Source organism: Acartia tonsa, chromosome 3 (assembly GCF_053477335.1).
Source record: "Acartia tonsa isolate MP-2025a chromosome 3, ASM5347733v1, whole genome shotgun sequence".
Lineage (NCBI taxonomy): Eukaryota > Metazoa > Arthropoda > Copepoda > Calanoida > Acartiidae > Acartia > Acartia tonsa.
The window spans coordinates 46,049,309-46,076,223 of NC_137262.1; the positions used below are offsets into that span (position 1 = coordinate 46,049,309).

The following is a 26,915-nucleotide window of genomic DNA, read 5'->3' on the forward strand; positions in this document are numbered from 1 at the left end:
GGGCGTTGCCACGAAAGGAACTGTATCAGAGGGAATTTATCTTCACTATCTTCATTTTTTGTGTGTCAAATGCTCTGCTTAAGTAAAAGTAACAGAATTGCTTCTTCTATGAAAATTTATTAGTAGATTAATCCTCCTCTAGAAGTTGTGTGTTTCACAAAAAAAAATGAGCAACCTTTCTCTGATGAGTCAAGTAAATAGATTTTCCCCTGTGTAATTCCAATGTATTTCTAAGCATAACTGACAGGAATATTCATGCAAAAATCAGCAATTTGTCTAAAATCACTTCTTCCTAAAGCTGTAATTATTAAAAGACAAAGTGAGTTATAGAGTAGCTTCGTTAATACCTAACAAAAACCAATTCTTGATTCATTTGACTCTTAAAATATGAAATGTAAGACATTGCATAAAAAGTAGGCCAAGACTTGAAATAAATAATTTTATGTAAATGAACTCTTTGCATAAAACACTTGAATTTTAAATTATGAAAAATAAAATGAAATATTACAAAACAAGAACGAAACAAACACTCAGTCGCAAATTTGTATTCAGCGGCACTTATAAATCATAGATCATAGAGTTATAGATCATAGAGGATAGATTAGCCATAAGCTAAATTTTACAAACCTAATGTAAAAACTTACACATTCATCCAAATAAAAAAAATATTTAAGGTCAAAAATTTAAGTTTTTATTTGGAAGAAAGATTTATTTATTTCCCATTGACCTTTCCTTAACTCATGATATTAAAATACAGACATTCCATTATTGTTATTGTTTTTTTCAGAATAAATGTTGCAACATTAAAATAAAATACAAATAAATGTTGGCCAATCTCAACTATACACTCCATTTTATTTTACTTTTTCTTATTCTAAATAAAAGAAATCTTTTTTTTAAGGCGAAGCTTCTATACAATTAGGGTCGATCCGTGCATTCGTCCGAAATCCGAGCCTTTGTCAGTAACGAATAGTTCCTATCGTTAATGTAGGCATGATATAATTATCCAAGGTTTTTTTTGTTCATACAGTGAAAGTCTAATGCTTGTTGTCATCATTCTTTTCTTTACAGGCGAATTTTTGTCATAATTTAAAGGATCTTTTAGAATTCAGCTTTCGCAAAAAAAAAGTTGGTTTCTTACACATATTAGTTTGCAAATTATGCAGTAACAAATTTTGCTGACAAAGAGTTGCTATTTTATGCTTTTACTTTGCATATGGGTTGTGAATTTTTCGGCATTTAAAAATTTTAAGTTATGCTTAAGTTTTGTGTATTTTGCTTAACTCTTGTCTTAAAAGAAATAATTTAAGTTAAAGGCAAGCACTTATACTGTTTTATTATTGTCCTAAATTGTCCATGTATTGTCTAAATTAGGGAAAAGACTTATTTGTCTCCTGCATTTATATTTCCCATTGAGAAAATGTATTTCACTTTTCTGCACAATTTCACACATACACACATTGCTTTTAGTATCAATACAAAACAAGAAAATTTGACTGGAAAAATTTTCAATAAAAATTTTATCAGGTCTCAAGACCATTTTTTGGTTAAATCAAGCCTTTAATCTATCGTTAAATTCGTGAAAATGACGCCAAATTTTCAGAGATTTTAGTTTAGCTTATTCCACAACAATTCCAAATAATCTTTAGTTTTTTTTTCAATATCCAAACAGTTGCTGATGAGACGTGGTGGTTTCTAAAACAAAGTACAACTTATATTGATCTTACTTGGGTTGTATTTGAGGGGTTGGTTATAAAACTTCTTTGAAAGAAATACAAACCAAAAATGTTATAACTTGTAATTTTCAAAATCAAATAAAATCTTGATGGTTGTATTTTATAGTTTTCGCGACATTGAATACTGCCAAGTCGCTTTTAATCAATTACTAGGTTAATGCGAGATTCTCCATTGATTTAAAGGAGATATTTTTAAACATTACATATGTAACAATTATATTTGCATTATTTTAAGAACGGGCTATAGTTGATTCTGTAAATACACATATTACACATGAATAAATATATAGGTTGTATGATATATTATTTCCATATTTAAACACTAAGGTTAAAATATGAGTGTTGAAATAATGATAATACTGTAAGAGATTTGAATAAAGATGTAATTTGATCTCTTTCTTGGAAGGAAAGCTTTAAATTGGTCCTGGGCTATTATGCACAGTTAGGACTTCCAGACAAACGTCGTGAGATCAAAGGGTTGGTTGCTTATCGGGCGAATAGACTTTACACCGAAAATATAACATGCAGAGTATGTTTCAAGGTGCGTGGTGTGGTCTCGAACCTGAAGAGACATCAAGCCCTCTAGAGGTCAATTCTGCTTAATTATAGTGTGGTATTCGGCAACCCTAGGCCATGGTTTTATGGCAACCCTGCTCCCGACTTGTGGGAGGTCCGAGGGACCTCCCCTGAGTAAGGGGGTGGGTACACTTGAACCCTCCCCCATGTATTAAAAGTATTTATAGTTTTGATAACCCGATTATGGTTAATCTGATTTGCTTGTTCCCCCACCTCTTTCCAGGAATGGGGGATAATTGTTGCCTATTTTGTTTATTGTATGTATATATATAATTAACCTCTGATTTAGTATTAATTATTCCAATCTGTGCATTGACTATTTTGTTGTATTATAAATCAGTAACCTTTAGACTCTGAATAAAGTAACACCCAATTAAATTCTGTTTGTTATTTGGTGATACATAGAGAAGCCCAGCTTCTCTATAATTATACTTGTCCACGTCTGTTCACACTGCCGTAATACCCGAACTTGGGAAGCGGCTGACAAACCGCGGCCGCTACCACAATAGGTCAATCACCCATGAGTAATATACCCTTTTTTCCACCTGTGCACAAAAAACCTTTTCTATATTTTCTTATATGTGTTTTAATCTTAGTTTAAACAAAACAAGAACATGAAAGATTACCTTCTTGTTGTTTTTTTTTCGATTTAAAAAAGACATTTGTTACTGTCCTACATGTTATTTTTAATGAAATTCTGTATATTATAAAGTAAAATATTATCTTTACCAATAATAGAGTAAATGTAACATATACAATATACATTTAACTTTAGTGTAGAATAGTAGACTAAATATAATGTAGAAAAGGCCCCAGGACAGAAATATATGGAAATTTTCTGTAATTTTCAATAAATTGTTTTCAATAAATGTATAAGTGAAGATGTATAATCCAGACAACTACCATCCCAAGTGGTGAAGACCCTTTTAGTCTGTTAGCAAACTGCTTTCTTTCTTTTGTAGGGACTTGGCTGTGTTTATATTTCCTACGCAATTAGCTGATTTCAAAGTCCCAATACAATATCGATACAGGGACCCTTCTTTTTCTGATTTTTGTAACTATGAATAATGTGGATAACAAAAGCAGCCTAATATTGATATTAATGCAGAAATATTTGTCTCTAAAACTAAAATAAAAGGAACTATAAACAGTTTTTTTCTGTTTCAGTTTAATATATTTTACATGCAGCAAAAACACAATAAATTTGCCTGTGACTGGCAAAACCATTTTGAGCTTGAAAAAATTGTAAATTTTGTCTAAAATCATCAAGTCTAATGTCTTCTGCAGAGTTTAGAGTTTCGATTTATCTTTATTATCATAAAATTATTTTGAAGCACTTATACTTAATTCTAATGCTTTTCTTCGACCTATCTCATATTGATACTAAAGTAAGGTATGCCTATCTACTAAACTATAATAATATATATATTTTTTACGTAGTTTTTTTCTCTGATATGTCATTCAATGATACTATACATACCCTATAAAAGAACTTTTTAGTGCTCCACATTATACGAAATGTTGAAGATGCTAAAATTGAACATTAGAAAAGCTTTGCTTCAATAAAGAGAATATATTCAACATAACAATCAAATATATCACAATAAAATTTAGATCAAATTGCTCATATTATTGAAATTGAATTGTTTGGTGAATTCATGGAGGTAGGGGACATTGGACATTATACTGGTACCCAAAGTTTTATAAACATGCACTTTTATTAGTTGGCTTAAAACTGTCATTAATTCTTGATTGTAATTATTTCAAGCTAGCAGTGTTCAAACTTTTCAACCATTAATATTATTAACAGAAGGGCAATTTTCTCATCATTGGGATTTATCGTCGCTGTTCTTATTCCTTAAGATCCTTGGGTGAGTTTGAAATTTATGCGACACTGCAGTATATTTTAACATGGGGATTAAGGGACAGGGCAATGGATGATATTCTTTAGATTTTTCTGCTTTAAATTGTTTGTTAAAGACTGACTAACAGCCAGACCAATAAAGTAGGGTTCAGTACCCAATTTTTAGTTACTGAAAAATATTGAAGCCTATAAATTGCAACTCATAAATTTGACGTACTATTAATTTTTCTCAACATTTTGAAATGTTTCTTCCATATATTTTCAAATCCATTTCTACAGACATATAGCAAAACATGCAATAAATATTAGTCCCATAACAAACTACAGATTTATTTACATAAATCTAAATTATAGTCTGATTCTTTATATTCTCACAAGAATGACAACATCCATATAGTTCACATTTAATTTTTTTATATGGGAAAAACTGGCGGAGGTGGGTGTGGAATCAACTAATGTAAGCTTATCTAAAAATTGTTTAATTGCCTTTTATTAGCATAAAAAGAGACTACAAACATCATGTTATTTATTTTTTTAGATTAATTAAAAATTAGATAAACTTATTTTTTTTATGTGCCCAACCTATGAAAATGGCCCAAACCCTGAGTCTTTGAGAGCAATGCTTTACTTGAGAAGAATTTCTAATTTATGACCTTTCCCTGAAACCTTTGCTAACACGAAACATGCTGATTTTTACATACAATTGACGCACATTACAGACAGGTCGACTGGTTCTATCAAACTATATGTAGTTATAGAGTAGCCTGGCTGGTTAAAATTTAAAAAAAAAACTTAAAATTTTGGATACTCATTTAATATTTCAATAAATTTGATCTATCTACAAAAATTAAAGGCAACAAGATTGATTAATATATATTTATTGTATCGAATCATAGACAGTTTTCCGCGGAAAAAATAGAATTAATTTTTCGTTGAAAATTGTTTATAATTCGATACAATACATGTATTTCAGTATGAATCAGATATAAGAACCGGTTTTGATCCAGCGGAAATAAATAAGATTTTAAGTCATACTGAAAAAATACCCCAAAAGACATGATTGTCAAACATACTAGGAAACATGAGAAAAATAAATATTCATTAATTTTAATCTATTTGAATCTGGCAATGTTTGTCTTTGTTTCCTAATTTGGATTACTAAAAAAATCTGGGAAATAAAAATAACACAAAATCAAAAATTTTCTTTATTATTTTTGCTTGTTATCAAAATAATTACAGCATGCTTTTTTTTAATAAACATTTGAAGGAAAAATATGCTTAGTTTGAAAAATAAAATAGTCATTAAAAAAAATTTCAAACATGTTACCTTGTTAAGATTCAAATTGACTGAAATTTCTTAATATTATATCAATAAAAATTACATTATAAATAAACAATTTTACAATAAAAACTTTTTAATAAATATTTTAAGATATTATAACATGGCATAACTATTTGGCAAGATCAAAGAATTATTTTGGCAAATAAAAGATTTTTTTATATATACTATTTGTATAGGTAACAAGGACAATAATGTCAATAAAATTCGTTCTAGGACAAACGCAGGAGTGTTAAAATATTAATTTGATTAAGTATTTCTATACAGATTAGGTTAGGTTAAGATATGAATGTACAAATAGGGCCCCCTTCAGTGTTTAGGCATTGAAAAAACCTATAAGATGGTTTTAAAATGGTTAGGTTAGGTTAAGTGTCCAGTCCGACGTTTGGTACTCCTGCGTTTGTCCTAGGACAATAAATTTGCTTTAGGTTTAAAATTATAATTTTTCCTTCGTTGCTTAAAAAAATAAAACGGTAATCTTTTTATGTTATAATGGTATAATTATTTCGCAAGTTATATCGTTGAATATACTAGAATATATCTTTGATATAATAAATGCATAATGGCGAAAACTGACAGATTCTTTTATATTTATTCTTCAGATTTCTTTCCCTTCTTTGGGGCAGGGTTGTCTGGGATGTACATGGGGAAGGCACCCATCATCACTCTGAAAAAAAAACGTTAGCCATGGAGGAAGGGAGGGGGGGAACAATGGACTGGAATTTTTACTTATACTCAAAGTGTAACCAATATACTTCTTCATTTTTTGGCTTAAAAACTTTGGGTATTTTTATTAAATATTTATTTATGTCCAAACTTATCTGCCAATATGTTAAATAATTTTGGGCTGAATTGCCAAAACCATAGGGATCTTAAGGGATAAGAAAGTAGACGAAAAATTGATGCACATCCACAATTATGAGTAAATTATTAGTGGAAAAGATAACACACTGCTAATTTGTACAATCAATCCAATCAAGATTTAATAAAAGTCCATAATATTTCAACAACGAATAAGAGAACGTATTTATAGAACTTTAGGGATCAGTATGATTTATAGTCTCCAAACTCTAAAACAGTTCACATATTTGTCTGCAAAATTTGAGCTGACAAAAATTTTGGCGCAAAATCATGATTTACACTTAACATGTATTATGAATGTAAATTGAACCAGCAAAAATGTAGAAAAATAATGGATATATTATTACTTGGATCTTACACCAGATTATTATGTGAAATTTGTACTATTAATGTCGACAAGTAACACTTTGTGGATCCTGACAACAAATATGACTGGAAGGATATATTTAGCTTCTTTTGGCTCTTCATAGTAGCTGGACATTGACAAAGTGTCTCAAAAAATTAGCCTTGTAACGCCATAAATATGAGGGATTATCTATCAATTTTTTAAGGGTTTTCTTTCCCAATTCTCTTTCACCTTCCTCATTTTTATGACGTCACATGGCTGAACTTTGAGACCCTTTGTTTAGTTACTAAATTAGCACCTTAGTTATTTTGTTCTTAAAGCAAAGCTTTTCTGTATTAATAGTTTGTCTGTTTGTCCGTAGAAGTTAGCCCTCTCTTCAGAAACATTGATTTTATTAACTAGATTACTCTACTATTCACAAAAGTGTGTTTAGGTATAAAAAAAAAATTTATTCTAATTACTACTACTCTAGTTACTCTAGTATAGAGCAAAATAAACAAGACGATTTTGTTGATTTTTTTCCGGAAGTTATTTGGCAACCTAGAAGTTCTTATCTATTTTATTTGTATAAATTATCTTCTTTTTTATATTATCTATTTTTAAAGCACATCATCTCTATAATCAAGTTATGTCTGAAACTAAGTCGTTTAGGTAAAAAAAAACTGTTCTTTTTCTTTATTGGCAGATCAAAAACATTTTGTCAATAAATAATCTAATTTTACAGTCTTTTTTTAATCGAAATATTATTACTTGGATGTTGCACCAGATTGTCATGTGCTCTAATAAAGTGATACTCGAAGCTGGCTGGAAACGATACCCCTTATCCACCCCCTTACCACATACCCTTCCCTCCTACTGGATGAACCAACTGACCAATAAATGAGAACCATTGTAGCAACCTATATTGATAACAAATTTTCCCCTGTTCATATATCAACGTATTCTATATCCATTATTTTGGTGGGACAGTTTGACAGGCATACAGTAGTTAGAAAGTAGCTGCACTACCACAGACAAAACCATTAAAGAGCTCATAACTGTTTAAATTAAATTATTCGGATAATTTTGAATATCTGTCTTATGTCCTTTATCTTCTCTCTAAAGCTATACTGCAGTAATATTCAAGGTAGACTAACTATTATACACAGCTATGGTATGTCCGTACGTCTGTCTATTGAGTAATGTTTCATTTACTTAACTGCCAAGTAAATTAGACGTCTGATTTTTTGTGTAGATTCCCGTGATCATGGAAAGTATTAAAACATGAAACAATATAATTGATCCTTAACTAGTTTTCTTACATTTTTGTTTATAAAGTTTTAATCACTCTATGTACATTGTACGTAGTAACCATGAATGCACATTAGCTTGTATTTATGTATTTCCCGTGCCCGGCTACGTATGGGAATTGCCGTCCTTATTTAATATGTCTCATATTTTCTCTAAATATTACTTTTCTTCCTTCTACTTTCAAAACATTCTAAAGAGACATCGCGCAGTTAAATATATTATTTATTTTAATTTGTAAAAAGCGAAGATTTTCTACAATTAGGGCTGGTCCGTCCGTACGTAACGGATAGCTCTTATCGTTAATAAATATCGATTTTAAACTTTGCAGTTGAGTCCTGAAACAGGTAGGAACGATTTAGAAAGAGTAGCAACTCAATAATTGTTCCCAGAAAGAGTCCGTTCGTCCAATTAAAATATGCTGCATTTAAACTTTTTGACATTGATTTATTTGTATGGCACATTTATATAATTGATCAGATAGCTGAAATAATGATTCTTAGGACAATAAGGCGCAATTTTTAGGCAAAGCATCAAGTACTAATTTGGCAACAAATTTATATATAATTTTACATATTTTAGTAATAAATTAGTATTCTTCTTTTCAAATTCGGTCATTCTATAGGTGTTAATGTTCGTTTGTCCTATAATCATAAGCAACATATTTAAACTTGAATCTAAATATTCACGTTTTCATCACAGCCTTTTTAATAAAAGATATTAAGACAATATACCAGCAGACAAAAAGGTTTGGCTTGTAGAATAGTTTGAGTAATAAATGCAATATTCTATTCATAATACATTTTAGATAGTATTTTCCCTTATTTTTTAGCTGCGAAGCTACTCTATATTTCACTTTGTCCGCCAGTCAGTTCGCAACTCTATAGAGAAGTGTGATTTTCCAGGATGCTATTGAAGATAAACAGCTGAAATTTTTAGTGAATATTCATATGACATATGCGCATCTAGTCTAAGCATTGTTTTGTCCGACTGTCTGTCAATCATGCCTCTAAAGACATAAACCTTATTTTTTAAAGATTTCGTGATTTTCTCTAGTTTTTAAATATTTTCTCTCATTTTCTTTTCTTTGTTATGAAAACTGAACATCTGCTTTTAAACTAACTTTGTCCGCTTGTCAATTTCATGATTTTTTGTGCTTCGCTAATGTTCAGTAAATATTATAGTCTATGCATTGTTTCGACGACTGTTTATCGGTCATGCTTCGTAAGACATAAACTTATTTTTAATGCATATTCCCTTTCTTTCTTTTCTTTGTTATGACAACTGAACATCTGCTTTTAAACTAACATTGTACGTTTGTCAATTGCATGATTTTTTGTGCTTCGCTATTTATGAATGTTTTCATTAGTGTATTATTCCCTTCCTTTTAATATCTATCCTTTTTTTCAGGGAAGGAGAGGATAATGACAGTAAAATCAATCTCCCTCCTCTCTTTCATTTTTAACCAGAGCTGGATCTTTAAATCATTTCAATGGTGCGTCAAATCGGAGTGAGCCAACTTTCCACCAATGAGAGCACAGCATTTTACGAAATGCCGTGCTGTGATTGGCTGAAATTCACCGCACTCCGATTTGGCGCACCATTAAATGATTTAAAGATCCAGCTCATCTATCAACGGCAAAATTTTCACATTATTATTAGGGCTAGGATTAAATTCTTGTCCATTGTACTATCCCTGTTTCCCTGGCTCTATTGAATGCATGTATTTTTTGTGTCTTTTATTCAGCCATGATAACAAATGATTACAGAACTATTGTCCTTTTTTATCATTTTTTTTGGTAGCAAAGATTCTCTACAATTCACTTTGTCCGTCTAACTATCTTCTTTTTCATTATTTTTTTGTGTATAATAACAAACAATTAAAACTATTTTTCTTTAATATTTGAAAGGCATAGATATTTTATAGTTAACTTTTTATATCAAATATGTATATATTTATTTTTCTATATCAAGGGGGAGGTCATTTTCTAGTAAATTCCGTAAAGGTGTGTGTGTTATAAGGCCTAAAAATAGTAGTAGAACGATAAGGTGCTCTATATATTTGTATTCCCTATTGAATAGAACAATAGGGAGCACCTTATCGTTCTACTACTATTTTTAGGCCTTATAACACACACACCTTTACACACTTTTACGGAATTTACTAGAAAATGACCTCCCCCTTTATCCCCCAATTTTATACTTCAAATAAATATATAATAAGGAAGAGTGAAGAGTTTTTTACCTATTCCTAACCCCAGCGGATGCCCTAATCATGCAGGACTTCCCAATATGACAAAAACTGTCCTAAATTAATAATCAAACTAACTAAAATCCTCCCCCCCCCCCCTCCCACTATATTTTCAATTTATTTTCTAAATAAGGGAAGAGGATAACACCTACCATTGACAATATGTACAGTACATATATACATCTGTATTCTGTATTTGATCACAGAATAAGATATTAATATAATCCATTATCATAATTCTTACACATCAACTATGACTATTCATTTACATTCATATTATGTTATATTAACATCAGGTAACATTGTATACATTGTACAGTTTTGTCTTTCAAATATACAGGATTTTTCAATTCAGAAAGCTTTTCTAAAATTAGGTCCGTCTTTCCGTTAGTCCGTGATGGATGGCTATTTTGTTAATTTACACAAATAAGAATTGTCTTATTGATTTTTAGGATGATTAGCATCCGTGCAATAAGCGAAGTATCTCTATAATCAAGTCTAAATACATAAGTATGTCCTTATGAAATGTTCTGTGTGTATGCTATATATTTCACTACATATTTAAATAATATTGTGTTTCTTTTATGTTATAAATGCAGTCACTCTATTTGTAAATATTCGAATGACTGTCTGATTTGATGAATCAAAAAGACAGGCCAAATAGATGATCCTGTATTAAGCTTCGCTTTTATGGATTTTGTTATTCTTCTTTTTCAAAAATAAAGAAAACTATCCAAAATACCAAAGTTCAATTGTTTAATTATTTGGTTTACAACTTAATATTATTTTAGAGTAATAATCTCTTCACTTTTTAAACAAACTATTTTACTTGGCAGTGGTTAATTCCTATTCACAAGCACAGAGCTATAACCATTATTGCTTTATATGCAATGACATTATTACTTTTTTCTAAGGATTAACTGATAGTTTAATTTGTCAAAATTTCAGAAAATATTTTTTTCTCTCATCAAACTAACTTTCGGTTATAGTTGATGTACTACAAAAGTAATTTTATGTCAAAATTTCAAGTATCACAAAAAAAAATTATTCAAGCCCAAATCATAACAAAAAGTTTTATTCCAATGAGACGATAAATCAAGTCATTTATACACAGTAAAAAAAACTTAATGGTTGATTTTTTTATAAAAAGACTCTTATTCTATACTTTTTAAACGTTGTACTTCTTGATGTATTAACTTAATATCAATATGAAAGTTTAAAAAGAAGATAAAGTTTATTGGAATATTTTTTAGATAATCTATTTCAATAAAATTTTAATAAATGTCAACTTTTTATTTGTTAATTAATCGAAGATTTTATAGATTATTTCTAGGTCGAACATAATATTTTTTTACTTATTTTTCCATTTTCCCTAAGAGTGCAAAGCTATATTATTACTTTATATGCAAAAATCAGGGAGGGAGGGGAAACTAGCAACTAAATTATTTAACATTCAAACCTTTCTTTTAATCTTACAAATGAATAAATTAATAAGAATATCCCAATTTCTTATCCACTGTCCTATCCCTGTATCCCTGGCAAAAATGCATTTTAGCACATTTTTAAGAGAAAAGGTATTTAAATAGCACATATGTGCTTTGATTTAGACTTTTAACATTATATGTGATAGATTTTAAGTTGTTTTAGGTTTCATGTGGTTCTACTTTACCGTGAAGCTTTGCAGAGGTACAGGGAAAGTTTTCACTGGGGTAGGAATACCTCCATCCTTCCAATAGAAATCACTACAGAAAATATCCCCCCCCCCCCCCCCATACAAAAAAATATCTTCTTCTTTTGGAAACAAAATGTAATGTGGAGGTTCAACTTTAATCAAACGAACAATACTCTTATCATACACTAAAATTACCTGAATTCAGAAAAGCTAATTTTTCCATCCCCATTTTTGTCGACAGTATGAATCATTTGGTCGATTTCTTTGTACGTCACCTTCCCGGGCAAATGTTTGAGCACAAACTTCATCTCTTCAGCAGGTATACACCCTAAATAGGTACAATTTATTCCTGTCGCTAATATCATTTTTGTCATATTTTTGAAAAATAAAATGAACTAGGATGACTAGGATAAGTAGCAAATCATTTTTGAAACCAAGTACAGTTAAAATGCTGTCGGGAAAAGCTAGTTGATATAATAAATCTTCATAAAAAAAAACTTAGATGGCTACATCATGTACCATCCACGTAAATCTCCCTTTATAACTCAACCCTTACAAATTAGCCAGAAAAACTTAAAACTAAAATAAAAGCCTATTAATTAGGAGAATCGTTTCAATGATAAATCTATAGTATAGATGTATAATCAGACAACAACCTGTATCCCTTATTGGGTACCTTACGTCTGCTGGCAAATTGCTTTCTACTCTTTTTTTAGCAACTTGGCTGATATTCACGACGCTATTGGTTGATTTTCAAAGACCCAATTGAAAGCCGGCACAGAGTCCTCGGGAAGGGGACATACAGTTATTTATCCCCTTCCAACTCTATTGTTTTAATAAATTAATTAGAAAGAACTCAAAACATCTGGCGAAAAAAAAATGTGTCCCTGAAACCTGAGTGATGGATGGATACTATAAGTTATAGAGCTGTCGCGCTACTATTAAGAAACAGATGCAGAATTAGCTAATATGACTTTAAAATATATCCTGTAAAGTTTGAAGAAGCTAATTGCAAATGCACATAACCAGGACCTTTCAGTTACAACTTTTACTTTAATTCTTAACTTTCCTAATTTTTGGGTTCTAAAGAATATCTGCTTAGAAGTCATCCGGCTTATGCCCTTCTACATGTTTATGCACTCTAGCAAATTTTTCAAATAGCATATTCAGTATTAAGGAAAAACATTAGAATGCTTTACATCAATTTTTCATGAAATTTATTCAATGATCTTTCATGGCAAACTACTTAATTTCTATTTAAAACAGCATTTTTTTCTCGTATTCATTCGAATCCGGTGGATAGGAACCGGTTCTCATCCATACGAGAAAAAAAACTATGTCTAGCATCGTATTATATCCAGCTTTCTACGAATATAGAAATGTACAATCATAAGATTAAAACCAGTTTTTTAGCCCGTGCCTTCGGCACCTCGGGGCTAAAAAAACTAGTTTTAATCTTATAATTGTACATTCTATATCCGCGGAAAGCCGTTTATAATACGATGAAAGAAATAACTATTATGTAATTGGAAACAACGAAGGGCATAATGACCTTAAAATGCCGCAATCTATTGTTTCATGAAAAATCAGCAATATTTGATTACTATTAAAGGCTAATAGTTATAATTATTTTATAATATCCGTTTAAATTTTACTTGAATGCTTTATTCTAAATGAATTGCTATTCATCCTAAAATTTAGAATTACAAAACTTTGGTGGACTTGGTTGAATACCTCCTAACTTAAATGCATGGTTAAGCATAACATAAAGTTTAAACAACTTTGTCCTTTTATATATCTGAATGCCAAAATATTTAAATTCTTAACAAACTTTTTATGAGCAAAGTTATTTTTGTTTAGTTTTTGTTGATCCGTTGGACTGTCATATACGTCCAAATCCATTCTATCTCTGAGAAGCTACATTGTAAATATGATTTTATGCAGATAGCAGATCCTTCAATACAAACAGAAAGACATCATATACCTTATATATGAATTACATCAAAAATGAAAATAAAATAAAAAAAATTAGAAATTGTATAATCTTGTACATGGGGTTTATTTTATGTCTATGATAATTTTTCTTTCGTTTCCTCCGTACAAAGTCACCAATTTTATCAGAATATAAAAGCAGTGATTGTTGTGCCTAAGAAGAGGGGGACACTGGACTTTATATTTATATAATATATAGTCAATAAAGTTAACTTGTTGTTTAAAACTTTGGGGTCTTAATTTGGTAGTACTTGTACAAACTAGCACTTTCTAAACTTTTACCAGTAATTTTAATCTAGTAATAGTCATGAACATCAAATTATAATACATTGTCTTATACATTAAGTTGTTTGATTATAAAAGGTGGAGAATTTTGTACAATTAAAACTGGAAAGGATGAGACAATGGACGATAGATTAATGTATATCCCCAATTATAATAATCAAATTTACCCCTTCTGTAAAATATAGTTGGAAAAGTTGAGACACTTAAGGTTTGTACAACCCAAACAAGATTTAATAAAATGATAATTGTATTTTTTAATACTAATAATTTACAGTCAATTTACAGTATTTTGGTACTGTGGTTATATCCTTTACTTCACTGTGTAAACGTTATATTTGATAATAAAGTTCCCCTTTTTTCTCCATAAAAAGAATATTCATAAAGATTAGATCAATTAGTCTCTGTCAAGAATTATATACTTTCAGTATTCCTCTATTTTTTTCTGGCATGGATTTTTGGTAGTTTTATTAATAAAGCCCTTTTATAATAAGATATATACAAACAAAAGTATTTTACTGTAACGAGCCAGGCTTTTACCTTTAAGGAATGTTTGGGGTAGAAGTTTTGGTAAACATTATGCTTTTAACCAAGGTGGGATGGTGGTGATACCTTTCATAGGACCTGTGAGGAGCTAAATTGTAAAGCAGAACCAGATATTAGCAAGATCATTCGGTATCTATAGGCAGACATCCTGTTACTTTTATGTGAGGATTTTAATATTTTTGAGTGTTTTCTTACCTTCTTCATCCTTGCTGAAAACTCTGAAGGTATCTTTAAAATGTGTTTCTGGATCTACCTCCTAAAAATTAATAGATTATTTTTTAATTATCCCTAAAAATCTTACAATAGTTATTTAGCGCAACGTATTATGGACAGATTGACAAATTGAACCATTGAGCTAACAAAACTGGTATTAATTTTATGATTTTCATATTAATATTCGTGCAAAATTGCCTGTAATACGATGCTATACATGAATATTTAGTATACCTGAATAACGGTTCTGATCCACTGGATATTAATCGGTTTTGAAACAGTTTTAAAATAATATAAATTAAGAATGACAGTAACAGGAGTAAGCAAAAAAATACATTCTTTAAGGCATAAATTAACAAACCATTTTAAGAATAATTAATGAAATCCAGAAATATTTATCAAAGATAATGTAACTTGAAATCATTATCGCAAAAAATGCCTTTACTTTAAGAGGGTGTCGATTCAATATCCAATAAAAATTCATGCATATTAGGCCTGAACTTAAGGGAATATACACAAAAAATTCAGACCCAGTGGTTTTAAAATAGTAATTTTGTACCTTGCTCTTCTCTGACATAACAAGGACGAAATCTTGGAAATCCAAAGTGCCGGAGCCATCGTCAATTTTATTTACAAGATCCTGCACTTCGACGTCAGTAGGATTCTGGCCACCACGTCGCATGGCATATTGTAGCTCCTGTAAAAGAGAGTCAACTATTTTAAAGGACAAAATATGTAGATTACGATTAAAACATAAAGAAAAGAAGTATCGCATTAAAAACTGTTTTACCTTTATTTTTTGTATTATCAAACTTCAGGAGCGGGTTAAAATGGCGCAAGTTTCAACACTTTTACCTTGGTGCTGAATTTTTATTAACCCCCTCCTATTTTCTATATTGGAGAGGAAAAGAATTAGATTAATTAGAGGGTGGTATAATCATTCCTTTAACCCCCCTACCTTGTCAAAGATCGTGCCTAGGAAACTTCAAAAAAAATTAAATAAAAAATTGAATAAAAAATAACCTAATACATAAATATTTTATTAATTTTACAAAAAAAAATCCATTATTCTAAAACTCCCTTCCCTAGTGGGTAATAGATTAGAATGAAAATTTGCTTAATGTAAAAACTTTTATAATTAATTTTACTTTTAGACCTTTTTCCCCACTTGATAATGCTTTGTTAGGTTAGCTTTGGTTTAATTTGATTAAGTATTGTGTACATTATTTACTTTTACGTGGTTTAATAGTTTTATTTCCAATACATTAAAATAGCTGGGTTTATGTTTTTAATACTGGTTTTCAGTAAGTCTCTAGAATGTTTAATATAACGTTTTCAGAGAAGATATATTTTAGCCATGGAAAGAAGGAATTATCTAAATCGGACATTTTGACTTTTAGGGTACCTTCTGCTGCTTGGTAAAGGGATTATCATAAATTGTAATAAATACAATGGGAATGTCTTGGCCCACAACCTGACGCAACTAATTACCATTCACAGTTGGGACTTCCAGAAAAAAATATGTGCAATCATGGTGTTGGTTGTCACATGGTTAATGTTTTACCTAATACCACAGAAGTTTAGAAAGAAAAGGAGACATTACTCTCCCTAGTTTTTTCTTGGTTGTTGGACCCTGGCAGTGTCATGAACAGCAGCCTTGCCAGATATTTAAACAGATGAACACATACCTTTGGTAACTGTGTTAAGTTTAGTGCCCTAGTAAAATGGTGATAGATGTCAACGCTTTTAGCCTCCCTATTCTGTTGACGTCATAGTAGAGGAAAAGAGAAAGGAAAGGGGTAAAAGAAACCCCCTAGAAGAGAGATGGGGTATAGGGTATTTCCTGAGATTAATAGAATAGGTAGGCCAAATGCAGTGACATTTATCCCCATTTGGCTAGGGCACTATAGACAGCTGCATACCTTAGTTGAAATTGTGCCGCTATTATTCCAGTCAAAATTATCAAAAGCTTCTTTGTAAAATGTTATTGAAGGGTCCTCCTCCTCCTAAATAAAAATTAATTTTTTAATCTGTTCAATGTTTTAAACTTCTTTCCATCTTGTAAATTTTAGTTTATATCAATATTTTTATTCAATGTATGCAATCATTTAAATTATTCTATAACTTATTAACTATAATGCTTAGGTTCTCTAGCAGTCTGTCTCTTTGTAATGCTAGTTTATTTTATAAAGTGGTCATGAATTGGAGTTGAATTTCAATAGCCATTTTTTAATCATAAAAATATATGGTAAATTTAAACTAGTGGATATAACAGAATGATTACGTCCAATATTATGTCTAGAAGAGCATTACCAACCCAACAGACAGGAAGAAGGAAAGACAGATAGACATGAAGACTTATATTGTAGCTTCTCTTTTAAAAATGTTCTCAAAGTAATGACATACTAACACAAAACCAGAGGTGGATTCTTTAAAGCTAAGCGATTAGTGGGGCAAAATTGTTTTCGTGAAAAATCAACCAAAACCACATTAAAAATCTACAAAAATTAAACAAAATCATATGTTAATACTCCTTCTATGATTTTGTTTAATTTTTGCCCTTAGTAGGGCAAATTTTTTTAAAGAATCCACCTCAGGAGTCGCTTCATAATGCATAGATGTTACTTAATGTACATATTTGAGAATAATTATGCAGAAGGTGCGCTACTATTAATATAATGCTCATAATGATGAGATAATTAATGAATATTTATGCATTTTATGGTCTAATGGTTACTAATACATCTTACAGATATATAGTATTGTACAATGGATCAGCAGCAGCTGATATCGTCAGCGGAAATCAGTTGTGACAGCTATCTAATTGACGTCAATTATATCTAATGAACATTGTCTAACCATTACACACATCTTTGTAAAAAGAATTTTTAAATAATCTATATTTTAGATATATGTCATAATATACTAGAGGCTACGACCTTAGAATCAAGGGGGAGGGAGGGCAATTAATTAGCCCAAAACAATCCAGACTTAAAATTGAAAGAAGTTTACAAAAAAAATAGAACTCAAAAAGTATAGCAGTTAGTTTATCTCAAACGACAATCAAACCAAAAATATGATATATTTAGTTATGATGATATGCAGAAAATATTTAGAAACAATTTTTCTAGTTTTCCTCATTATTCAATTAATTATTATTGAATTAAGGAGATGTATGCCTAAAAATAAATAATAGTACAGGACAGACAAATATTAGTTGTATTTATATTGTTCTTGTTTTAAAACTTCTATTCTGAAAGATTTTCTATTTTGAAATTTTCTTATTTCTAAGAATTAATTTTTCTCCTTACCTTTAATTTTTCAATTGGTTGATCATTCAAATCTTTTTCAATTAAAGGATTTTTCATTGTAATATTTTAGTGATTTTCTAAAAAGAAAACTGTTTTACAATATTTATTAGTTTTATAATACCGAAGCTTTGATGTTTTTTTTTATATTTTTGCATTTTAACCCCATTTTTATGTTTTAAACGAAAAAAATCAAAATTATAACCTTATTATTTCAACTTATTACTTTATTTTTGGAAGGTAAAATTAATAGATAGGTCAAATAATCATGTTGCTACTACACTTTAATAAAATTACATATAAAGGTTTATGTTTAGATTAATAGAAAGGTCAACATATTATTTAAGCTTCTTTAATGGTTTATATCGAATGTTTCGTTGAAGTCAAAGTGTCTTTTATAAAATTTTAGCCTAAACTAATAACATTTTTATTTATTTTTTTTCAATACAAAAGCATACATATCTCGAATAAAAATATAATTTCTCCTTTTGCGGTCAAATATTTCCTTGGACTTTTGATCTAAATACTAGTAACAAATTTTAGAAAAGCGTTAGACCCTCCCATCAGTGTGACAGAAAAGTTACTGACCGAACCGATCTTATTTAAAGTCCTAAAGAGACAAGACCGTAACCATTCTTCATGTAACTCTTACTCTTTTAGTCCCCTTCACACACACACACACACCCATAAGTGGATGGAGGTGTGCAGGAGTATGTGTGGGTGTGTGGGTACGTGTGTGAGAAACTCCCATGCACCCGATGTAACCAACAATCCTTCTCTGGGAGTTTATGTGTGTGTGTGTGTGTATGTGTGTGTATGTGTGTGTGTGTGTGTGTGTATGGGTGAAAGAAACTCATATATGGGCACGCAAATACGGTGGGTATTGCATCAGAGCATGGGTCATATATTCCGTGGTTGGAGAAATAAAGTACCAAGGGCTTGTCTCATAGTAAATAAAATCTAAAAGAACTTTAATATTTTAACTTTACTTACCCTAACCTATAAGTATAATGCTCGTAGTCCATATGGGATAATAGGGAAACCACTCTACTATTTTTTCAGTTATGTGATTTTAAGTATGGCTCTGAATTCTATTTATCTCCACTTGATCAAACCCGGATATAAGCAATAATGAAATTACCTGTATCTCATTATGGAAAATAACGATCATAGAATTAGTCCCCAAGGGCTAACAAAACAGAAATTAACTCAATACATTATTACTAGAGGTTGCGCCCAAAGCATCTAGCCCTTAGCTCTGTTTTCAAAGAGGTTAGAAAAATACCTAAAACCATCCAGAGGCTTAAATCTTAAATAAAAAAGCCTAAAACTATCTCAGGGCCAAACAAAAGCTACACTAAAAATGAGAACTCAACCAATTCAGTAGTTCAAAAAACTTACTTCTTTATATAAATTACTAGGGGAGGTATTTTTCATGGTTTTTTTTTGGGGGGGGGGGGTGTCCCCCCCCCCCCCAAGAAAATAGTTATAAACCTTCCTGGGATCTATAAGAAGCTACCCTGTAAAGGAGAACCCGATTGGTTCAGCGGTTAGCGAGATCCTTCGGTACAAACAAACAGACAGACACACATCGTTCTACTTTGTATTATAGATATCTTCATTTTCTGTGGAAAACTGTCTCTAATACGACCCGATTAATATACATTAGGCCATTCTTATTTCTCTGACTTTAAGTAACTAAACCTTGAGAAGAGAGGTTATATCTATCCTGAACACTCATAATGTATACTTGGTATTTCTACAATAATGTAACCTTTTTATTAACCAGTATAAAAGAGATTTTTTGGTATTTCTAGATAATATATAAGGACCATGATTAGGGAAAAAATAATTCTATGATGATAACAAAATATTGAAGAATTTTTTAATTGCAAATAATAAATAAGAAATATTAATGAAGAATAAAATTTTACTAAAATTTTTGAAAATTTGTAAAAATTGGAAAATTTTGTTGGTTAGCAAGAACACTCACTTTATCATGATCAGGTTTCTTGTCGCGTAAATATCTAAAGCGGTTTCTTTACTCTTCAAATATAAAAAGATTTTAAAATTATAGCTATGCAATTATGATAATATACATACAGACTATAGAACCAAACTATTTTATTTCTAACAAGCAGCTTCGCCCAAACTTCTATCTGATTAAAAAACTATATGTTGGGGAAGGGTGATTTTATAGACATAGGTGTCTACAAAAAAAGTTCAAAACTATGACATGCTATGCCGAAAAATTCCCAGAAGAACGGAGGAAGATAGGACTATGCCTGTGTGCAGCTTAAGATCTTTATTTTCGCTTGACCAATATGATTCTCTCCTATAGGGGATATTCTTATAGGTCAAAGGAGGCATATTTCCCTGTCAATACTCAGTTAAATATTTTTTTGCTTATATCCTTATATCATTATTTTACTGGTGTATTTAGATCAAAAGGTCAAAGTTTATAGATGTAAAATTCATATATCTTATCCAATATCCATGGCATAAATGCAATTTTATAAAGAGAATATTTAAGATATAACACAGTATGGAAATTTAGGATAAATTTAGTATGTTTATAGAATAATTGAAGCAGATTCATAATCATAAAACCGATAAAATTTCAACTTTAACAGATATCTTAACAACCTTTGCATGCCTCTGTCCACCTTCAAAATTAGGGTGTTCTTACAGAATGTTACATTTTTTAAGAATAGCAAAATTGAATTCATAAATTAATAATTTGTTATTGTTCGAAGCATGATGTACTTTTAATGGTAAATAATACAATAATTAGCTGCTTCGCCGCTAGACCCGCCCTGAGAAAATAGTCTAAAACCACCTCGGAAACAGTAAGTATATCCCATTAAGAGTAGAACCCAATAATTTTAGCGGTTACCGAGATCTTAAGCTTCAGAGAGACATCGATGTACTTTGTATTAAAGATAATTAAGCTGTTTTTGTAAAGTTAAAAAGTTGAAATGAAAACAGCATCTGAATTAATGCTAATAATGTTCTCTCTTACTGCTATTATAAAATTTGTTTGATTTTATAAACACTCGTATACCTTCAATTACAGTGTTCCTTTTTATATTTTCTCTCTCTGTACTTAGTAAAAGTATGTTCATACATTACATAGTAAATAGTCACAAGAATGGTAATATTTCCAAACATTTTTGTAAAAGAAAAAGTACGTATTGACACATCATGGAGGAAAACTTACACTTTAGAAAAGAATACTAAATAACAAGTAGCAAATAATAGTCTATAATTACCTTTTTATATTTATTTTTCCTTATACATAACTTTTCGGCACATATTGCCTATTTTTCTTAAATACACTTCTTAGTTTTGAGGGAGCACCCTATCAGATCTTTGGTGTGCAAATAGAATCTTTTTAATTTTTTTAATTTAGTCTAAAAACAATAAAAACTATACATTATATAATATATAAATAGAATTGAATTTACTAGATATTTTAATTTTGAATTACATATTTAACAAAACTAATAAATATGAGAGTTTAAATATTTTAAAATTATATACAATTTTTTACATGTTGTAATTATTTATTGGAGAAAATTTAAGCATAATTGTTTCAAGTTTACTCAGGGGGAGCACATCCCTCTCCGCATCCCTCCAGGGGGACAATGGTTCTGAACTCACGAACTTCCTTTACCTAGAAAACATGTTAAAGTAAGAAAAATCTTTTTAAAAAGTAATTTTTAATCCAGTTTTATCCATTCCAACTTTTATATAAAATTAAAAATGACTGCCCGCACCATCTCTAGAGGTCCTAACTCTACATGTTAGTAAGATGTTAACCTTAAAGTGTAAAGAATGAGGAGATTCTCCCCCCCCCCCCCTGTAATCTCTCAATACCCAATCCCATATTTGACTGTGGGAGGGAGGGGACATTTAGAACCATATTTTCTTATTTGTTGACCCAAAAACTTTAGTTACTGTTTTTAAATTTTGATTGGTTGGTTTCAAACTAGTATCATTCAATCTTTTTATCCTATAATCTAAGAAACAGAAAGAGTAATTTTGATTATCGTCATTGGGTACGTACATCGATTCATCGTCCATTGCCTTATCTCTAAGACCCCTTTTTGACCCCTTTACTTCTAAAGAAATGTAAGTTTATAATGAAATAAGTGTAATATTGACTAATCAACTGATACAAATTGTTAAATAGTTGCGCCAAATAAACCTATATACCTTGCCAGCAGGGGCGTTGGCAGGAATTTTGCCAGTGGCGGCAGCTGCCAGAAAGGCCACAATTTCAGCCTCCTTGGCTCTGTCAGCTTTAGCTTGAGCTGTCTCACCCTCACCATCCTAGGTAATGATAACAAAATGGATTTATTATTACTTGAATGTTACACAAGATAATAAAGTGAAACTCGCAGCGGGCTAAAATGAAGATACGTCTCATCCAATCCCTATACCCCATCCCCTCCCATCAATTGACCAATAAATGAGTTGATTATCCAAGTATATTCTAACGGTAAATCTTGAAAGATTTAATTTAAATTATATTGCAGAAAAGCAACTCTATTCATATTCATCATTTGACTTTGAAAGATCATAAACAGTATAAGACACATAGTCATTTCAAGAAGAAAAGAATATGAAAACTCGATATAAAAGTGTGTTATAATTATAAAAATTTAATTATTAAATATAATGTAAGTCATGACACCTTTTTATTAAAGCTTTATAATCGACACAATATCCATTTAAATTTCAAATACACAAAAAGTTAGCAATTTTAATAGGGTGTGCAGCAGCTCTATAACTCACCTGGAGACTGACATCTGCCTTGTTATCAACAAGAAGTTTAACAACATCACCATTACCGTTGGCAGCGGCAAAGTGTAAAGGAGTCTTGTCTTCATAATCAACCTGACAATCACGAAATAAATTTTAAAAATTAGAATTATACAGGGACTGTGATTCAGGAAATTAATTCCATTTTAAATTGCTGAATTTTTGGATATTTGTGTGGCGTAATGTTGTCGTAAACCTTGTTTTGTGATGTAACTATAGAGAAGTGGGTGAGAAAGAGCCCCCCTCTAGGGAGGAAGAAAGTGGTTTGTGGGTAAATTTTTACTTAGAACTGTTTGTCAGAATCCTTGCCCTTGTCCTAGAATTATAAACCTCAGGCGTTAATCCTTAAAGCAAATTCAAATAGCTATAAAATTTTATTTTTGAGATTATTACAAAATATATGTTAAAATATCAAAACTCACCAAATTAACATCAGCTCCAGTAGCCAATAGAAGCTTCATTGTTTCAATCTAAATATATTTCAAACAAGTACATAAATCTTTTTAAATCAAGCTAAATTTTAGGCTTCAAAGATGATTTTGAAAGGTCAAAATGTTAATAGCTAAATAGTTTAATATTCACAGGAGTTTTGAAAAAAAATAGGCTGTTTAATATTCCTTTAATAAACACAAAGTTGTCAAAGTATGTGAAAATTTATTGCAACAATCTAATCAAGTTGCTGAGCTTTTCCATAATTATTTTGTCAAACTATAAATATTATTAATTGTTACCTGATTCAGTGTGGAAGCAAGGTACAGAGGAGAGTATCCACTGTTTTCTTCTTGGACATTCACATCTGCTCCTTTGGCAATCATCAACTTAAAAATTATTAATCAATGACAAAAAAAGTTCATTAGAAATAAAATAATTATTAAATGTTAATACTTAAAAGGTTATATTTTTTACCTTTACTATCTCAGTGTCTTCTTTGATGATAGCATAATGTAAGGCTGGTCCGCAAATACCAATCTATAAAGAAATAAATTTGACTAATACAAAGCATTTGATTCTATACATTTTTAAATGTTGCTAAAAATACATAGAGTTTTTATAACATATTTTTTTGCTTTATAGCTTCTCTTCGATTCAGTTTAGAGTGCTTTATCCTTTTTCATCTCCCAAACCCCTAAAAAATAAACTAAACAACAGCAACTTACTTACTTATTCTTACTAATACATACCAAGTAAAGTAAAGCAATTATTTTGTATACCTGACTGACAAGATCCAAATTAGCTCCAGCATTGATCAGCTTCTTAGCAACATCCATCTTGTTCTAAGAAAAAACATCTTTTTATTAAGTCAAAATACTCTTCTAGGCTACTTTTGGGAAAAAAGGTATAATCCTATTAGGCATTTTCTTTAAATTTTGAAAATTTGTATACTATCAATAAATCAGGATGGTTTTAGACTATTTTATTTAAGTTTCACAGTAGTTCTAGATGCTAGGGGCGAAAAGTGCATGAAAAGCATAAAATAAATCAATAGAATTGTGTTTTGTTAAATTATGCTTGTGGTTCCATTTAAAAATTCTCCAATATCTAATATTGAACATAACACAAAGAACCTGGTGTTGGGTAGCTAGGTAGGCGGTGCAAACATTCAAATATATTTTTGTGAATGAAAATTATAATTATTCTTTTACAAGCCAAATACAATACCATAATTATATTTATTTTGTATAAGAATAGAAGGTACATTTTTACAATTCTTATTTCAAATTTACTTTTGACTTTTTAATTCTTTGATGATACAAATCTAAAGTGTGTGAGATAGTTCCAACAATCAGCCTCTGTACTTTTTCTTTAATTACTTTTTAAGGCTAAATGTTATAATTCTTACCATTTGAACCTTTAGGTCTTTAAGTAACCATTGATAAAGCAAAAGCATTCAATTTTATCTACAACTTCTAACAAAACTTATAGCTTTCAATGATCTTAACAATGATATTACAAAAAGTTTTCCTTAAAGTAACTTTCCAATTTAAAGGGAATAAAACAACATGTGTAAAATTAAGGAATTGTTTAACATAAGCTGAAAAAAACAGCTACTACTAACGCATCTAATATTATAAACAATAAAACACATACCTTTGAAAGAGCCAAATGCAGGGGTGTAAGACAGCTGTCAAAAATAAGGCAGTTGATCTTAGCGCCAGCCTCTAGTAAAGCTTCTACTATCGCCAGATGACCATTTTCAGCTGCCATGTGAAGACCAGAGTAACCATACTCGTCACACTCGTTGACATCAACCTTTTTAAGGATTAGACTTATTTAGAAATTTTTGGTTAAATTTATGAAATGAGGCAAAAGAAGAAACGATATATGATTTTTTTTTTGTTTGGGGGGGGGGGGTAATGGCGCGTGAAAAACTTGAAATCTTTTGGCAGGGGTAAATTTCTTTTACCCCCCCCCCCCCCAAAAAAAAAAAAATTTTCCCCGGTGTAAAATTTTTTTGGGGGGCAAATTGCAATTTAAATACTATTAAATAATTAGTGGTAAATTTTAAATAGGGGGGGGGGGGTAAATGAAAAAAAATTAGGGGGGGGGGGGGTTAATCCCCACTTTACCCCCCCCCCCCTAAGTTCTTGTTTGTTATATTCTGCCTTTTATCCTTGTAAAAAAGTAAAAGGATCTCAGTTTGTATCGAAGCACAAGATCTCGCTAACAGCTGTACCGATATGGTTTTCCCTTTACATTGTAGCTTCTCATAAATCCTGGGAAGGTTTCTAGCTATTTTGAAGGGGGTTACCATCAACCTCCCCAGAAAAAATTTCTTCAACCCCCCCCCGGCCCCCCCCCCCCCCAAAAAAAAAAAAAAATTTAGTTTGCCTTTTTTAAAACTAAAATAGAAAGTGCGGGGTACGACTTCCCCTACCCTCACCTCCAGTGACCCTAGAGGCCCCTAGGTGCATAGCCTCTAGTAGCTAAATAGATAATATTTAGAGGGTTTTTGTTTACCTGTTTGATAAGACCCATAACTTTATCCTTGTCTCCTGCCTCACAAGCATCTCTGAAGTCGAAAGCTGACATTTTTTTTCTTTTATCTGTTTTAATTTATTCATTAATTATTAGCAAATTCGAAAGTTTTATTTTAAAAATGATCTTTTCAAAGATTATATGGCGTTATTCCCTTCAATTTTTGTTTGGGGGGGGGGGTGTACCAAACTTTTCAAATTGTAAAAAAAGAGGATAATACCGATAATGTTAAACAACACTAAACGCTAACTAACGGTAAATATTTTTCCTGTGAGACTAAAACTAAAACACAAAATATCGGTTTGTCTTAAGTTTATATTATATTACCACATATTAATGGATATCATATCTTTATTTATTTTTTAATTTCCATAAAAGCGAAGCTTATTATAATAAACGGCAATACAAACGAACTATAACAAAATTATTTAGAAGTGCCAATCTGATAAAAACTCCCCTAAAATATAAAATAAAATAATTACAGAATACGTTTTTAGATGGTCTGTCGATAATGTGTTCAAAAAGCATTAATGTTAAAAATGAACATACTGACTTTCCTGAAATGATTATAGAGTTAATACGCATAATTTTATGAAACCTTCGCTTTGAATAATAAACGTTTAACGAATAATCAGTTTTTGATGTAGATTTGATGGAAATAATTGGTAAAAACTGATCTAACAATTCAAAATACTATACATGATATTTAAATGAAGTTAATTTGGGTATATCTATATGTCAGCTTAAAAGTACCTATCGAATCTTTTTATAGTGCCTATAAAAAATGACGTCATAATGGCCTACTATTGGCCAATATAAATGTATACTGGGCCTCCATT

General features: G+C 30.4%; 3 protein-coding genes across 3 annotated transcripts in view; 1 reads left to right on the top strand and 2 right to left on the bottom strand.

The window, feature by feature from the left end:
• poe (E3 ubiquitin-protein ligase-like protein poe) overlaps positions 1 to 26,915 on the top strand; it is a 415,170-nt gene that overhangs the window by 265,697 nt on the left and 122,558 nt on the right. The window lies entirely within an intron of this gene.
• On the bottom strand, positions 5,101 to 18,376 carry LOC145315275 (neo-calmodulin-like). The gene is made up of 6 exons (XM_080155301.1): positions 18,277 to 18,376; positions 16,888 to 16,971; positions 15,525 to 15,662; positions 14,948 to 15,008; positions 12,128 to 12,260; positions 5,101 to 6,182 (listed from the first exon to the last, which is right to left on the bottom strand). Exons 1-6 carry the CDS (start codon positions 18,331 to 18,333, stop codon positions 6,107 to 6,109), a joined length of 549 nt encoding a protein of 182 aa, XP_080011427.1. The 5' UTR covers positions 18,334 to 18,376; the 3' UTR covers positions 5,101 to 6,106.
• LOC145315276 (putative ankyrin repeat protein YahD) lies at positions 21,722 to 26,146 on the bottom strand. Its single transcript, XM_080155302.1, has 9 exons — positions 26,059 to 26,146; positions 25,189 to 25,350; positions 24,312 to 24,374; positions 24,007 to 24,069; positions 23,832 to 23,918; positions 23,523 to 23,570; positions 23,074 to 23,175; positions 22,492 to 22,608; positions 21,722 to 21,949 (listed from the first exon to the last, which is right to left on the bottom strand). The coding sequence occupies exons 1-9, from the start codon at positions 26,128 to 26,130 to the stop codon at positions 21,875 to 21,877; spliced, it is 789 nt and encodes a 262-aa protein (XP_080011428.1). The 5' UTR covers positions 26,131 to 26,146; the 3' UTR covers positions 21,722 to 21,874.

Excerpts from the sequence above, each read along its gene's own strand:
- LOC145315275 (XM_080155301.1), bottom strand. The coding sequence starts at position 18,333 with ATGAAAAATCCTTTAATTGAAAAAGATTTGAATGATCAACCAATTGAA. Across the intron at positions 15,663-16,887 it reads GCGGCACAATTTCAACTAAG|GAGCTACAATATGCCATGCG; the intron begins GTATGCAGCTGT and ends TCTCTTTTACAG. Across the intron at positions 6,183-12,127 it reads ATTAGCTTTTCTGAATTCAG|AGTGATGATGGGTGCCTTCC; the intron begins GTAATTTTAGTG and ends TTTTTTTTTCAG.
- LOC145315276 (XM_080155302.1), bottom strand. The coding sequence starts at position 26,130 with ATGTCAGCTTTCGACTTCAGAGATGCTTGTGAGGCAGGAGACAAGGAT. Across the intron at positions 24,070-24,311 it reads ATTTGGATCTTGTCAGTCAG|ATTGGTATTTGCGGACCAGC; the intron begins GTATACAAAATA and ends ATTTCTTTATAG. Across the intron at positions 23,571-23,831 it reads TTGCTTCCACACTGAATCAG|ATTGAAACAATGAAGCTTCT; the intron begins GTAACAATTAAT and ends AAATATATTTAG.